Source organism: Theobroma umbraticum, unplaced genomic scaffold (genome assembly GCF_002168275.2).
Source record: "Theobroma umbraticum cultivar Fairchild unplaced genomic scaffold, ASM216827v3 scaffold_147.0, whole genome shotgun sequence".
Taxonomy (NCBI): Eukaryota; Viridiplantae; Streptophyta; class Magnoliopsida; order Malvales; family Malvaceae; genus Theobroma; species Theobroma umbraticum.
In genome coordinates, this window is record NW_018397259.1 from 8,875,772 (window position 1) to 8,892,719 (window position 16,948).

General features: G+C 35.0%; 3 protein-coding genes across 3 annotated transcripts; 2 read left to right on the forward strand and 1 right to left on the reverse strand.

Annotated features, from left to right (window-relative positions):
- The first annotated feature begins 475 nt into the window (after positions 1-475).
- On the forward strand, positions 476-2,300 carry LOC110415509 (putative transcription factor At3g04930). The gene is given in 4 exon segments (XM_021427180.2): positions 476-747; positions 750-842; positions 845-1,038; positions 1,041-2,300. Coding segments are annotated over 4 exon segments (1,287 nt in total). The 5' UTR covers positions 476-575; the 3' UTR covers positions 1,869-2,300.
- A 2,752-nt stretch (positions 2,301-5,052) lies between these two features.
- Positions 5,053-5,956, forward strand: LOC110415510 (Rubredoxin-like superfamily protein). Its single transcript, XM_021427181.2, has one exon. It carries the CDS (start codon positions 5,258-5,260, stop codon positions 5,864-5,866), a length of 609 nt encoding a protein of 202 aa, XP_021282856.1. The 5' UTR covers positions 5,053-5,257; the 3' UTR covers positions 5,867-5,956.
- A 927-nt stretch (positions 5,957-6,883) lies between these two features.
- XRN4 (exoribonuclease 4) lies at positions 6,884-15,998 on the reverse strand. The gene is made up of 22 exons (XM_021426532.2): positions 15,631-15,998; positions 14,949-15,051; positions 14,786-14,862; positions 14,516-14,707; positions 14,240-14,359; positions 14,067-14,129; positions 13,829-13,975; positions 13,559-13,723; positions 13,399-13,476; positions 12,507-12,593; positions 11,677-11,757; positions 11,021-11,116; positions 10,847-10,917; positions 10,124-10,252; positions 9,928-10,004; positions 9,800-9,840; positions 9,641-9,715; positions 9,347-9,498; positions 9,142-9,246; positions 8,980-9,055; positions 8,712-8,794; positions 6,884-8,404 (listed from the first exon to the last, which is right to left on the reverse strand). The coding sequence occupies exons 1-22, from the start codon at positions 15,835-15,837 to the stop codon at positions 7,687-7,689; spliced, it is 2,943 nt and encodes a 980-aa protein (XP_021282207.1). The 5' UTR covers positions 15,838-15,998; the 3' UTR covers positions 6,884-7,686.
- Between the last annotated feature and the right edge of the window lie 950 nt (positions 15,999-16,948).

A 16,948-nucleotide genomic window follows, 5' to 3' on the forward strand; every position in this document is an offset into this window, starting at 1 on the left:
TTTTTAAAATTTTAATTTTGAGATTTATATCAAAATTTAATAATAATAAGAATAATAATACTATATATATATTAAATTTTATACATATACCACACGATAATTCTTTAGCTCCATCTTTGGAAGAACGACTTGGTTTATGTTTTAAAAAATAATGTATAAAATTTTTTAAAATATTTTTTGATATTAAAATAATGTCCTTGATGGTTTACCATATTATCAATTAAGTCAACATGTACGTGCTAAATCTTTCTGTTTCTTTGTTTTTTTTTTAATTTCTCTTTTGGGAAAATCGAAGAGAATATAACATTTCATGTCATTAAAATGGAAATAAAAAGAAATCTTGATTTGATTTTTCCATCTAAGTTTTAAATTTCCATTTTCATGGACCGAACACGCGCCTAGTAAGCGCGTTGAACTGTTACAACTCGCTCTCTCACACACCCCCACACGGCCTACCTCTAACCAAAACTAACCCTCCCCCACCACCACCCCACCCATCACAAAGTCCAACACGCTTTTTAATCTGCGAATCCTCGTGATCCTCTTTCAGTTTTCTCTCTTTCTTTTTTCCTCTCATGGCTTCGGAGCAGTACGATGCCGTTTTTGAGGAATCTCAGGACGACGACGAGGAACCCTCTTCCTCCGACAACGACCTGGACGAAAACGACGACGTCCTCAATGGTAACGACGACGTTCTAAACGACGAAGAAGACGAAGAATTATTAGAAGAGGAAGAGGACATTAATTCCCCTCTTTACTCCCTCAACCGAGCGCTGCCGCCGCCTCCGCCGTATCATCCGCCGCAATCCCCGCTGTTCCTCTAGCCGTCCCTTCTGCTACCGCCGAACCATTGCAGCCGTTCCAAATGACGAATCACCCCCTGAATCTAAACGCCAACGAATTGAATCCGCCGTAACGGAGAAAAAACCTCCTCCGCCGTCGCAATTCGATGAATCGCGACGGTTATTTCAGCGGTTGTGGACTGACGAAGACGAGATCGAGCTTCTTCAAGGGTTTCTCGATTATTCATCTTCAAAACAACCTCGAATTCTTCTTCTTCTCATCATCATCATCATCATGATACGGCGCTGTTTTATGATCAAATCAAATCGAAGCTCCAGCTGGATTTCAACAAGAATCAATTAGTCGAGAAGCTTCGAAGATTGAAGAAGAAATATAGAAACGTGATGAATAAGATCAGTTCAGGTAAAGATTTTTCCTTCAAAAGCCCTCATGATCAAGCTACTTTTGAAATTTCTAGAAAGATCTGGAGTAATTGTGTTGGAAAAGTAGAAGATAATGTTTTAGATGATGATGAAAATAATAATAACAATGTTAATTTAATTGATGAAAGCGGAGAGAAAAAGAATTTTACGCCGAAATCCGCAGCCTCGAAGAAAAGGTCAAGGAGTAAAGGAGGAAAAATGGAGGAGAAAAGAGTTTTAAATGATGGATTTGTGATTGCTAATAATAATAATAACAATTTCAATAATAGGAGTACTAATGATAATGGTATTGTGGAGGGATTTGGTGGTGGTGGTGGAGGAGGAGGGAACGTGGCGGGGGTAATAGAGGAGACGGTGAGGAGTTGCTTAACACCCTTGTTTAAGGAGTTGTTAGGTAGTGTAATTGGAGGAGGAGGAGGGGGATGTGGAGGAAGAGGGATCAGTGGATTGGCAATGAATGCTATGCCTTTGAATTTTGGAGGAAGTATGAATTTCGGTGGTGGTGGGGGTAATGGGGAGTGGATGGATGAGAGGTGGCGGAAGCAGCAGATATTGGAGTTGGAGGTCTATTCCAAGCGGTTGGAGTTGGTGCAGGATCAGATTAAGGCAGCTTTGGAGGAGCTTCGATCGATGGGAGGGTGATATTGGAATATGGGTGCTTATTTCCATGAAAGATTTCTTGGTTATTGATGGATAGCTGATAGTGTAGGGGAGTAACTGGTTTTTGAGTTCCTTTTTGGGTTTAGTGTAGGGGAGTAACTGGTTTTTGTGTTCCCTTTTTTTTTAATGTTTATTCGATAGAAATGAACAGTTATCAGAATAATGATTTCTAATTGTTTAGTCTTTCCATCAATAGTTTGTTCTAGTTGTTCTCATTTGTGTATATATGGTTTTTATACATGGGTTGGGATGACTTGCTTAGAATAAAAGACAGATGTTATCATTAATGCGAGCTCTGACATTGTAGAATCTGCAGAATGGATTCAACAGTTGCCATTTTACTACATTGTTGTGTAAAAAGTTACTGTATTTTAATTGAAATTCCATTTAATAGTTGTGATTTGTTTGTGGTGAGTGGAAATTTGTCGGATGGAGGGAGAAAAGGGTCGGGAATGTCTTTCCTTCACTCCTGCCTGTCAATTCTTGGTAGCGTTGAAACGAATCATTTTCAACGAATCATTTGCTTCCTATGAGAATGGTTTCTGATTGCTTGGCATAATTTCTTATGCTTGCTACATTCCATTATTAATTGCAAACTTGTTGTAAGATTCTAAAAAAAGACTGTAATGCTGTCCCTACGAAATGCTTGTGATTGTGGTTTGTGAATTTAGAGATACCTAGATAATTATCATTCACTACCTTAGAAAGGCAATGGTCCTGAGACAGCTCAGAAGAGCATGCCATGCATTTAATATTTACACAGATTGTATTCATTAGCAATTCCCTTGTATCTGTGTACCACTTGGGAAACTTATTTCATATCGGACCTTTAACCTGTTTCCTGTAAAACATGCAACTATTGTAATTTACGTGATATGATTCCTAGAGCTACTAATTTTCAGCTGAAGCTGCTTCAATATCATTAATGTTGATAGTCCAATAGCTGAATCTCTAAGGTACCAATACTTGACTATTCCCCTGCATTTGTTTTTAATTTGCTTCGATGCCTGCTCATGTTCTGGGGATATCGGTAGTCGGAAGTAGACCTGGTACTTATGGCCTTCTCAGGAAATATAGTTTGTTTGAGACAGACAGATGTTAACGAGTGTTAGAAACTTCTTGAGGGCACATTTTATTTCTGTTTGTGAATGACTTGAGCGTGGTGGCATAAAGTATATACCACTCTACCACGGTGCAGAAAGAAAAGAAAAAGAGAGAGAAAAGAAGCTTTTTGGCAAGTTTTATCTTTTGGGATGGAGCCTTGAGGGAAGGAAAAGGTGGACTGGGGAATAAAAGAAAGGAGATTTGCGCTTTAATGCACTTCTCCCTAGTAAAAACCTGGAAAAGATGAAAGGAAACCAGAGGAAAAAATAATGGTCAGCGGGTTTGCAAGCTTAGGGAACAAGCTACGCCTGGCATAAGGATGACAATGAGTACCTTTTATAGGTATTTGTAGATATGCAATTCGATTATATAGGGATAAGTTATTTTGTAAGTTTATATATATTTTTTAGTATATATATTTTAAATATAAATATATTTATTTTTTATTTTATATTAATGTTATAAAAATTATCATTTATAATATATATTTTTTTATTTATATAAAATTATAACATAAATTTTAAAAAAAATTGTGAGATTAAAATAGTTTTAGAACTTATTTGTTTTTTTTAATTCATCTAATTAAGGATAAACTCATATAATGAATTAAATTTGTAATGTTATTTAAGTTGTTTGGATATTTATTCTTAGTTATTTAAGTTAATATTCGAAATATTTATTTTTGATTATTTAAATTTAAATTTTATTGTTTATGTATTTATAGAATTTAATTATTAGTGATGTATAGGAAATATGAATAAAAATATTATTGTAAACATATACGGATTTAGATTTAGATAATTGTATACCCATGAAGAGCATTTTAATAATTTTTTTTGTATAATCAAGTTTTTAAATGGGTTCAGATATGGGTATGTATTAGGGTTCGAGTGAGAGTAGTAAATTTAAAAAATTTTCAAGTAATTTGAGATTCAGGTTCTTTATTTATTAATAGAGTTCGGATTCGGGTATTTCAAAATTAATAAATATTCTACATGTTGACATCCTTAGCTTGATTGTTGGGTTGCTCAAACTAATATAATTAAAGATTACCAACATTTAATCATTAAAAAGTTTACTCATTTGAGCAAAGACAAAAATGGTAGTCAATCGTTAATAAATATTAGTGATGTATAATTATTAGTGATGTATAGGAAATATGAATAAAAAATATTATTGTAAACAGATACGGATTTAGATTTAGATAATTGTATACCCATGAAGAGCATTTTAATAATTTTTTTTGTATAATCAGGTTTTTAAATGGGTCAGATATGGGTATGTATTAGGGTTCGAGTAGAGTAGTAAATTTAAAAAATTTCAAGTAATTTGAGATTCAGGTTCTTTATTTATTAATAGAGTTCGGATTCGGGTATTTCAAAATTAATAAATATTCTACATGTTGACATCCTTAGCTTGGATTTGGGTTGCTCAAACTAATATAATTAAAGATTACCAACATTTAATCATTAAAAAGGTTTACTCATTTGAGCAAAGACGAAAATGGTAGTCAATCGTTAATTAATAGTGTAACTATACTAAATTTTTATTTTTAGTTACATTTAATAAAATTTTTATAATTAATAGTTGATTTATTAATTGTTATCAATTAAAATGTCATTTATCATTACATATCATATGATATTAATATAATATGATAATATCATACGAATGATGATGTGAAATATTAATGTGATATAATGACATGATCATTAGTGTTTTTAATGGTGCAAGTTAATGTTTGATTAATTGAATTTCTCTTTTTACAAAAAAATAAATAAATAATATTTGATTAATAGAAGTATAAAAATTGTTTGATTTAAAATAAAAATATAAGAATTTAATTAAATATAATAAAAAATAAAAATTTATTTAAAATTTTTAAATAATTTAATAACCTTTTCAAATGTAATGCCTATTGGGTAGTTAAAAAAATTTCTCAAATTACAGATTTTCCTAAAGGAAGGCTTTAAGTAGCACATTTTGGTTGTTAAGATTGAGAATTTATAATAGTAAACAAAAGTGAAATGGGCTTTACTTGGACCTAAGTCAAACCCAAAATCAGCCCATGAGAAGAATGTAGTACCTCTGGTAAACATTTCTCCACCTTATCCAACTCCTCCTCAAAGGAACAGCATTTGCCCTTCCATGGATCCCTTTCATTTCTCCTCCACCCAGTACCCAAAAAATCATCAATTAACTAACTGAACAAAACCCAAAACAGGAAAAAAGCAAAAAAAAAAAAAGAAAGGGAAAACTCCATTGAAATGGCTTGTGCAACAACAAGACTCACCTTCTCTTTCCACCAATTAACCCAAGCTTCTCCAAAACCACAAAAACCTCATCTCTTCCTCTCCCCAAAGGTGCTCTCCACAATTTCACTCACCACCAAAAAACCCCGCAGAAAGCGACTGCATTTCACCATCCATTCTGTTGATGTTTCCAAAGAAGACAGCCAAGACACACCACCAGCTTCAGACCAACAAGAGAACCAACCCCCACCATCCCAAGAATCTGGTACTAAAGAAAACAAGTTTGACAAACGCAGGTTAGAAGAAAAGTTCGCAGTGTTGAACACGGGGATTTACGAGTGCAGGTCGTGTGGGTTCAAGTATGATGAAGCAGTGGGTGACCCTTCGTACCCGATACCACCAGGGCTTCAGTTTGACAAGTTGCCTGAAGATTGGAGATGCCCTACTTGCGGGGCTGCACAGAGTTTCTTCGACAGTAAGCGTGTGGAGATTGCAGGTTTTGCACAGAACCTGCAGTTCGGATTGGGAGGGAATGCTCTTACTTCTGGACAAAAAGCTTTATTAATATATGGATCCTTGTTCTTCTTTTTCTTGCTCTTCTTGAGTGGTTACTTTTTGCAATAAGGAGTTCCTGTATTGCACTCTTTGTAGCATAATTAAAAGCATAATATTTTCTGTGGTATTTTTGCAAATAGAAAAAAGATTTCATCCATTCATCCTTCTGTTCCTGCCTTCATAGGTATCTCATTTTCTGATTCAGGCTTTGTGGATGTCTTGGTGAAAGCCTGAAATTTGCTCTCTGGTATCAGCATCTGTGCCAATCATAGCTGAATCTGTTACCATATATAGGTTAGGTTTCAGATCAATTGCTTGGAGGTCTAGTAGAAAATATTATAATAGGAAACAAAAATGGAAAGCTGCTTCATTTTGGTAGTTTGAAATTCTTTCTTCACCTACATTAATTTTGAAACTATTAAGTAAAAAGATTGATCACTCTCTGGCAGTCTGGCCTGCCCTTAGAGATACTTGTTCCTTCTTGTTAAACCAAGGCATGGATTGAAACAACTAGCCAAGGCAATAGATTAGCACTCTCAATCTGTGAAAACCTAAAACTATCACAGCATTGTAATCTGTACAACCTTGCCACGACTAAAGACTACTTCAAAGTACCTATGCGTGCCAACGTGAGATACGTTTGATAAACATGTAACGATGTGTTTCTTGAACACACATGTACATGTTGAAATTGTTACTCATCTCACCTCTATGACCTCCTTAAAACGACCTCTTAACTATCTTAGACATTGCCATGATCCACACTAATTTTTATTAAGTATTATTAACTTTAACTCGTCAAAAATGATATGACCTCTTAACTGATACGAGATTTATGATTTACTTCTAAGATTGACATCCTTCATCGACTCCCCTTCAAGAACTCTCTCTTCGATGTAAAATTTATGACTCTAGCATCTTATAATTAAAAAGAAAATTATACAAATTATTTAATTAAAGTTAATTGAGATACATGTTGACTTTGGGAAAATACTTCATAAAGACTTTCAAAAGATAATATCCTACTAGGAGAAAGGTAACAAAGAAGAGCTATTCAAGGCAAAAATGAAATGTTTGGGAAGACAATTTACATAATTTCAATACAATACAATCACTTCTTCCTGAATAAGCTCAACTAGGAGCTCCATACAAAGTCAAAATCTTTAAACTTTGAGCCTATCTATCCAAGTGTTGCAATAGAGAGTAGGCAAAACGTAAACTTGGAACGACGAATATTATAACAATTACAGTTTCTCTGCTCAGGTATTCAACACAATGTGAACCTGTGTATACTGAAAATAATGACAACAGTTGAGATTCTTATCACCCTAGATCAACAGCCTACAATCATGATGCCCTATTATACAACTTGTACACATTAAAGAAAATGCTTAAGCAGTTCACTTCAAATGACAATCTAACTCCGGTTCCTACGTCGACACAACACTCAGTGTCCTAGTTTTGAGTAGAATCCCAAACAACTAAGACGTGTTCCTAGAAACCTATGAATAATCAAATTAAATGGAGATTCTTGAATTTTGACACAACTACAGATTCTGCTTAATCCCCAACAACTAAGACGTGTTCCTAGAAACCTACGAATAATCAAATTAAACGGAGATTCTTTAAGTTTGACACAACTACAGACTCTGATTAATCTCTCAAATTCTAATTACCCAAACCATTGCTTCAGCCATACGGTAACATGGTGCTCACATGACAGCAAGTTCTTTTAGTGGTTAATTTCTCAGGATGACATATCAGGAGGCAACATGTGACTGGATATCAAAGTTAAGCGAACTGCTGATAAATATTACCCAATAAAGACTTGCTATTGTTATATGGACATGCCTGTGTCAAAAGACGGGCAAGTCCATCTGGAATCATGATCACTGCTGGTTCACGGGGCCTGTCATTTCCTGTGGACGAGTCTTCATCTGATAAACCTTCTTCATCTGCTTCTCGTAAGCTCCACTTGATGCATTTTCTTGTTTTAAGTAAGTTCCAGTATTTACATTCACCGGTTTATTAATCCACTTGGTAGGTGGTGTGGGAAGAGCACCACTATTCTGCTCGGTCTGGTGGCCTAAATTTTGTGGGTATCCAGAATTTGGCATCTGTGAAGACATCTCCGCATGTGCTCTACCTTTGGCACTTCCATCCAATGTCAAAGCAGACATTGCAGTCCTCAAATCACGATGACGTTCCTGATTCTGTAATCTGTCCTGTGCCCTGAAGTTGTTTCTGATACTTTGCATGCCATTTGATGAGGGATGTCTTGGGTTACCCATTATGCCTGGTGGATTATAGTATCGTCCATAATGATTCGGGTCATCGCCATATCCCCTCTCATAACCTGGCGGTCCAGCTGGTCGTGGCCGACTGCTATAATAATGATTGGGGTCATCAAAAAAGCCCCTTTCATAACCTGATGGTCCAGCAGGTCTTGGTCTAATGCTTGAGTAGTTGTTTGAGATATTAAAAATTGGTGGTTGCTCCCCCCACCCAGAGGATGAGCCATTCGATTTGATATTAAGAGTGTTCTTGACAAGACGATGAGCTGCCTCTCCTAGCTGAGGGCCAACTATTGCTCCAGGTACTCGTGGCCTGTCAAACAAATTCAGCAATAAAATTTTTAATAACCATCTGCAATTTGGAGGCCCTTGAATAATTCTGAGGACACTCTGAATCCCAGCAAAGACACTAAACTGATGGCAAGATTTACTAGTTTTCCAATACCCATGTCTTTTTCCAAGGGAACAGATATTAGCACTACATTTCACATGATCAGGCCAAGACTAAATTCCAAGTTGACTTGAATTCTACCCTAGCTTCCAAGTAGGGATGATAGAAAATCATAAACAGAGCTCTAAGATCATGTATATTCCATGAAATTAAGATAAAGCACTCTCACCTATCTCTGCCTTGCTGGCGCCGCCCAGCATTGTCTTCATGCCACAAGACAGGAAAAGGTTTAATGTCAAGCGGTGTTAGAACCTGCAAGACCAACATGCACATGTTTAAACATAAACTCTGTTGATGGACCCAACAATGCTTCCATAATGTTTCTCAGCATCAAAGAGAGCACTATAGGAAATAGTTTGAGAGGAATCTCATACATCCTTGAGTTCTCTAATTGCAGCTAGTAAATTAAAACCGGTGCTATGTAAGGAATCAAATACCTTTTTGGGTATCATAACACCCTCTGGAAGTTCTGGAATGTGTTTATGACGTGAAGGATTAAGATATGTAACATTCCTGCAAGGTAAAAATGCACGAAATGAATTACAGGGATCAATACAATTCTCAAGACAAAAATAGCAATAGAACCACAGAAGACTTACAAAACGTGGTTTGATGCTATATACGGCAATCCCTTAACAGGAGAAGGGACTACACCTTGCCAACCATTCCTGTCAGATAACCAAAGATATCCATTCATTCCACCACTGCAAATGAATCAACAGATGAGGGTGGCAAATCACAGATGTTAAGTCAACTTCCTTCAAATGTGAACACTTAGCTATTGATGAACACTGATTAACCAACCTAGCATTTGTGTCAATTGACCATACAAGTCTTTCATGTGGGGCTAATTGACAGTTAATTTGATAGTACGGAAAAACTTGTGAAGCCAAAGGATGAAGAGGATGAACATATAGCAGATCAAGCATCACGCTGTTCCGAAACCGCTCTTCTACCTGCAAATATTATCTTAAGGATTAGCAAAATGGATCAACTAAAAGCATTTTAATAAATAGCTAGTGCATGAAAACGACTTGAGGATATTTAGCATGCATCATTTAAGAGTAACGCATACTAGTCTAACACAACAATTCAGACCGTTAAAGTATCTTCAAGTTTCCTTGTTGCAGCAAGCAACTTCTTCTCATCAATGAATGGCAATTTGACAACACCCTGATAAAAGAAAATTAGAGGTAAGTGTTGTTGAAACAGATAAGAAAAATAAATGATAAGTTAACTGGGTAGATAAGAATTTACCTGCCACGCGAAGCGTTTGCCATGCATGTCAATCTCAAAATCTGTTACACAGAGTAATCTCAGTAATCTTGGAAAAGGGAAGGAATTTTCACCAGATAAAAAGACCACCAAGAGTTAAAAAATTTTACCAGAGGGATAGAAATTATAGATAGGTGATGACGGATCAATCATCAGTTTCCTATATCCGTCTGGCAAAGCACCAGAACTATAACGTGACAGATAAATTGACATTAGCATAGGCAACTGTAAATATAAGCAGAAAGAAAAAACATTTAACATAAAATGTTAAAAGACTAAATACATATACAAAAGAAAAGAAAAAACCTGGCAGCTGGCAGTGTTCCCATGAGCTGGTCAAAGGGTTTAAATGGCTCTCCGATGAAAAACGTTATTTCCAAATCAGATAGATCCTTAAGATCTGAAGCAAATGGAGCATAATGATATGGATAAAACCTGAAACAAACGTGGTGATGCAACTTTAAACTAACTGAAAAAAATGGTAAAAACCATAGTGCAAGACATGTGCATATTTCATACAATTTGGTACGTCATACCAGAAAGTCTTAAGTCAAAACTACATATTATGGACATACATAGATACACATGTATATATCTACATAGGTAACGTGGAAGCCCACTGCACTTTGGTTCAAACCCAAGACCTCCAAGTTTAAAGTCTTAACCTGACTCTGCTATTTACTTCTTCTCAAAAATTTGCAAAGACGATAGTGCACAGCATGAAGTAAATTTTTGAGTAGATACCTCTGTCTCTTTCTAATATCCCTCTACTAACCCCAAAAAACTCACTAGTAATGCATGCATACACATGATGGAAACCTGAACTAGTATGTTTTCCAAGAAACAAAATAAAAGGGCAAGCGTAGCTTAAGAAAGCATAAGCAGGCGAAAGAACATGCAATCAATTGCCAAGAGCATATAGGCATGTTTATGCTTGGTATATAATCTTAATCCATTTAGTTTATGAAATGAAAAATAGCAGGTACAAGGAAACATAATATTTTCTGCCTCAGTCCACATCAAACTAACCATTGCCACGAGCAAACATCTTGGTAGTAATAGCGGCACACCCAACATAAACCTTCAACATACTTCAAAACCTGCAAGGAGAAGAGACAACTGTTGGATATCTTTTAACAAGATACCAGGTAAACAAGGTATTGTAGCAAAAAACTTACAATGTAATAGAATTTTTAAACTTACAACATCTCTTTTAACTTCTTCAATCTCCACTGGATTTGATACATTAAATTTCTCAGCGTAATACCTTTCTTTGTATCCTGGTTCCCCTAATTTAATCTGGGAAAAAAACAAGAGTAGACATATTATGGCACAAGAAGTTCATCACCAAAAATCACCGTACTTCTCCAAATTGCTCAACAATTAATCTAGGGTTTGCATGAGATTCTCCTTACACTAACTTTGCCCTTCACTTCTCTATTTTATGGGTTAGAAGACTGACAATGGGACAGGTGAAGCTCTCAGTTCAAATGGATATCTTGAAATGTTATCAGATAATATCCAACAAAATTTACTAAAAATTAAATACAATAAAATTAATAACATAACAGAAGAGGAGAACTTCTTAAAAACAAAAGATTTGAGTTTATCAACAGAACAGTAATTATCATATAATTCAGATTACTTTCAGCTATAATTTAAGTGTGTTTGGAATTTCATAGCATTGGTCAAGCTTGATGCGATGGTATAATAGAATTCAAACCATGGCATTACTAATGACTTAAATTCTCATTTAGTTCATAGCTCAAGCAATTAGATCTGTAGACACATTAAACCTGCCATTTTACTTCAATCCTGGACTGTAATAAAGTATCCAAAAATTGTTTTATAACACAGACCTTATCTACGACAGGTGCCTGTGCCTCCTCGGAGGATTCTCCTCTTGCTTTAAGCTTCATCTGCTCATTATTCTCAAATGCCTGAAATGAGTCATGTAACAACATAAGTAAGAAAATTCAGGGACAATATGAGAACTTTATAAGAAAGAAAAGAACCAGAGGAAGATATGCATAATAAACCACCAATCACTAATGGAAAGAAAGCCAAAAGCTCAAAGGTGAAGCACGCACGTTGCACACGCCCACACATGCAATCTAATCGTATTAAGAAAAATTGAAAAGATCTGACTCAAAACGGTTTGCATGAAAAAGCCAAATTTACTGAACTTCAGTATTTACAAATATATAATTAAGCCTTAAAGCATATATTTCTCCTTGCCTTTACAAGATACCCTTTTCATTTTTCTAAGAATCTTTTGATAAATACTCTTTCCAGATATCAGGCATGTTGCCACATTTGTTGGTTGCACTCAGGTTTAAACATTTACACATATTTCTGCATACACGTTTTTAGTTGTTTGGAAGGAATAGAGATTTATTAAATACTTTGGCCAAGATTGTTTCCCTCCTTTCAAGTGAGCAATTATTTTTCAGCTAAGCCCACCTCATCGAAAATGATAAAATAAACAAGATACTTGTTATTTTAAAGCATCTAAAATGTGTTGCACATTGCTTCATGACTGAAAACACCAACTTATGCAGCATCGCATCAATGATCAAACAATAATTCACAAATCAGAATTTAATAGAACCATCCAAATTTCATGACCGGGTTTCCAACAGGATAAGAAATGCAAATAATGTATCAAAGCATGGAAGATTGAACTCACCTGCTGTATACGAGTCCTCTTCTGAAAGATTTGATCTTCATGGACAGCAACAGATTGGATAAAACACTCCACTCTATCTAACGAAACCTGTACTTGCAAAGAGTATATATATATATATATATATATTAGCAACCGTGAGAAACACCAGTTCTAAATTCTAATGTCGAGAAAGAAATTAAAATACCAAGATGACAGTCTATCAGGATAAATGAGCAAGTTATTTACATAGCAGAACCATTCTTAACATACCTTATATCTCTTTTCCTTTCTTGAATCTCACAAAATATATGCACCCCATTATTTAGGAAGTTAATCTTAATTGTTATCTTAGCTCTATTTCCCTTCAGTAAACAATCTCTTGTGGTAAAAGTACCTTGCTATTAATTAGTTATGGGATTCATTTTGGAAACAAAGAGAAAGAAAAGTACAGTTTTCCAAGATTTGAGAATCTTGAAATGGTCAATGCCTAAGGGACAGAGTACTTATTTATGAATGTATATTCACAAAGCACTGCATTCCACTTCTCCAGTTCATACTGTGTATCCATGCACACCAACCTACCCACCACCCCACCTCTTGATGAGAAAGTAAAACTTCTATAAGAAAGATCTATTTGACTTGGATTAGAGATGAAATCCATTCCCAACTCTTGATGAGATAAAAAACAGGTTTGACGTTAAACAAGTAAAAATGGAAATCATTATTCTCCTTTAATCCACAAATGCTTCATGTCAAAGAATAGTATGTCCTCCACTCCAATTCATCTTTACAATAAAGAAATAAAAAGTCCAGTCGATAACTTGATATTCCATGGATGCAATTATATTAATTTTAGTTTACAGTGAACTTTCTAAAAAAGACTTAATAGATACATAGAAAAAGGACAAATTACCTCACCCGCATCAGTAAGATAACCACCCATAGCAGCAAATTCCCTTTTATAAACTTGCATCAGAAGATTTATAGCACCCTGAAAGAGCAAAAAGTTCATACTAAGCATAATGATATAGAATAAAGAAAAAACAGGTAGTGGAACTATGGAAATTACATACCTCCCTAATTTCTAATGTTGGCATATGTGGAAGGAAGTCATTGCCAACAAAAAAACATAAGAAAACAAAATCATCCACTATTCGTTCAAAGTTGATCTCAAATGGAGGGTTGGGAATCTCCAAATCATATTGCAAATATTCTCGCAACACCCATATGTTCAGAAACTGTCCATGCATTAATCAAATCAGCATAGTTTAAGCCAAACAAAAAATAAAGGCATGGGGAAATGTACTTGTATGACTGAAATTGGAGAGAGTTAACTTTTAAACCTGATATTTCTTCTTGTGAATAGGTGTATCATCGACAGCATTCCGATCTTCGGTTCCATTATCTGGCTTACCACGACACTCCGCTGCCAGATGACCAACTTGACCACAGAGAAAACATTTTTCCTGTTGTCCAGGAAGAATGATCACCTGCACGGTAAATATAAATGAATCAACAACCAATCATTAGCAATAAATTGTTTGGAATTGAGAATGACATTAAGCAAAGGAGGGCACTGACCTCTCTTAAAATTGAAAAGTGAACCTCGTGTGTAGCTAAGGACAACATGATCAAATCTGCATCCTGATTATGACAAACCAAATGCCTAATTTAGCACCACAATTGAAATATTTAGGGAAAAGCCACAAAATAATCTGGAATAGTGGGGGGGCTAGTGTTGAATGCACTCTCACCAGACCATATAGGCAGTGTCGTGTGTTTGGATTGAAGCCAGGAAGGTTACGTTGTAACCGAATGTAAGACATGATCTTGTGTTCTCCCTCACCAGGAACATTCGCATCAGAAAGAATAACCTTCAAATAATCACCCAATGCAGCCCCATAAATAAATTTAGAGACAAAGTATCCTGAAAACCAAAAGTATATGGGGAAATTATACAGAAAGGATTACTCCGCTTTGCAAGGAATCATCCAGTCTTTGAAGCAAGAAACAAATAATGTCCTTCACACCTTTGTATTCCGCCAGCCAGGATTGTGATTCAACCTCGACTGTATATAATACTGAAGTGCTACAGATAAGACAGCCATAAATGGAGTGCCAGGAGTAATAACATTTGAGTCACATGTTTCAGGTTTTTCCTTGGGAGACAAAGCTTTCCCCTCTTCCTCAAACTCTTTCTTCAATCTCTCCTCTTCAGCTGCCTGACACAACATAAACAACCAAAATATAGTTCAACTGAATCTGATAATTCAGATCCACTAATTGATTCAAAGACTTACGGCCTCAGCAGCATCCTTTGCAGCTCTAAAACGTCGAGTACGTTGCTGATTCATTTTAGCTCTAGGTGCTACACCATCTACAAAAATTTTTAAACAGACAATATTGAATTGAAGAAAAACTAAAATAAGAAAGAAAATTGACTGAACATGGAACAAACCCTACCAATGGCCAGATACAGAAGCTTTCTAGGACGAACCAATGAGACAAGATGGTCAATATAGTCCAAGATTGATTTGAATACATCATCATAAGTTGCAGGTGCAGGCTGTATGCACAATTGAATAAACCATCAATAAGGAAAGATATCCAGTGAAAGATCATGGTCATGCTAAAATTGAAAAGCAATATACCACTTCATGACATGTAATATCACATTCTAGATAAATGCATTTTGACAGGCAAGTACCGATATCATACTAAAAAAAGTAAGCAACCTACCACTTGATTACCTGAAAAATCGCTTTCAAGAAAAAACCACTTCGATACACATTGCAAAATGACCATACCTAAAACCTTATAATTTGCAAAATCTAATCCTAGCATCAAAATCCCCTACAAAAACAACATAATTCGACGTAATTACATTTACTAAACAAAAACATAACTAAAAGCACATTTGCAAACTGTTCATAGCTCAAAATTTTCCTAACTTCAGTACGAAACAGCAATCTCAAAATTCAACTCAAAAGCACGTTTCCTCCATGAATTTTAATACTAAGAATTTCAAATTTCAAAGCCTCAGCTAAAATAATTTCACTGTCATTAAACTGAAAAATAAAATTAAAAAAAATCCAAAGAACAAGAAAATCGACAGGTATTTTTGACTGGCTTTCTACAAATTTACCTTGCCGTCGGGGTGAAAACAAGGGTGAATAATCCCGTTCATGTCGAGATAAAGATTATCGAATTCGAGGCCGTTAGGATTAGGTTTAGAGACGTCAACTGGTATTTGATTTCCAAGTCCGTCTTCTCTTGGTTCTTCCTCAATTACGTCGGCGATCGATTGCGGGTACCGATCCGCTAGCCACCTGTAAAACGCCGGGACTCCCATGACGTTGCGCTCAAAATTGCAGTTGCTCCGTTCAGCTCCAGTTCAGTTAGGCCACGATGAAGACTTAATTGAGTAGCAGAGGGAGAGAGAGAGGCTTTGGTTTGGATTGCTGTTTGCGAGAAAGGCAGAAAAAAAGAATAAAATGAAGAGCTCGAGATCTGTGTGATGGACGGTGAAATTGTACGGTACTATGGTTCCATATATATGGAGTTCCTGAAATGACGGAAGTACCCTTTGAGTGTGGTGGGAAGAAAGAAAGGTTTGGTCGAGCGGCGGGGAAGCGGAAATGAATTATTAAGTTTAAAAAAAAAAGTAAAATTGCTAATTACAAATTTATGTTGCTAACTATTTTTTATTATATCTAACTTAATTTTGGTCAAATAATGATAAAAATATGGAAATAAATTTTGTTATTGTAGGGAAAGACTATTACTATTTGGAGATGATAATATGTAATTTAAGGATTTTTCTTATTGTTATGAAGTTAATAACATATGCTATTTTGTTTTGAAAACTTTGCTTCACACCAAAAAAAAAAGTTTTGTTTCTTTTCAAAAAGTTTAGTATCAAATATTACTAATTATATTTTGCTTGAGATTAAAACAAAATTTGAATGTCTCATTTTTCAAGTAAAACAACAATAAAGATAGATTATTATAATTTTGATGTCGACTTTATATAAGTATCACAAGATCATTACTTTTTTTAAAAAAAATTAATCTAATAAGATGTATATCATTTACATTTATGAGTATCTTAAATATTCTTGTTTGCTTGATGTAAGATTAAAATATTCTATTTATTTCTTTTAAAATACTTAATGTAACATTATCTTTCACTTGATTCCATATTATTGTTTGTCTCCTTCTAAAGATGCTTGATATGAATCCAATATAAGTTGAATTCGCTTTTATGATATTTTATTATAAGACTATTACTCTCCTTCCAAAAAACACACATGATGAAATGCACAACATCAAAGCTTATAAGCTTATTCTCTTACTTACTTGATGTGAAATTAAAACATTTTATTTACTTCTTGAGCGCTTCACGTGTTGCTAATAGGCGTATTGTGAATGTGTTAAGTGTTATGATTCAAATGCATTTTTTA

Coding starts and splice junctions, on each gene's coding strand:
- XRN4 (XM_021426532.2), bottom strand. CDS start 15,837: ATGGGAGTCCCGGCGTTTTACAGGTGGCTAGCGGATCGGTACCCGCAA. Junction 11,758..12,506: donor AGAGGACTCGTATACAGCAG/GTGAGTTCAATC, acceptor GACTCATTTCAG/GCATTTGAGAATAATGAGCA. Junction 11,117..11,676: donor AGGCACCTGTCGTAGATAAG/GTCTGTGTTATA, acceptor TTTTTTTCCCAG/ATTAAATTAGGGGAACCAGG.
- LOC110415510 (XM_021427181.2), top strand. CDS start 5,258: ATGGCTTGTGCAACAACAAGACTCACCTTCTCTTTCCACCAATTAACC.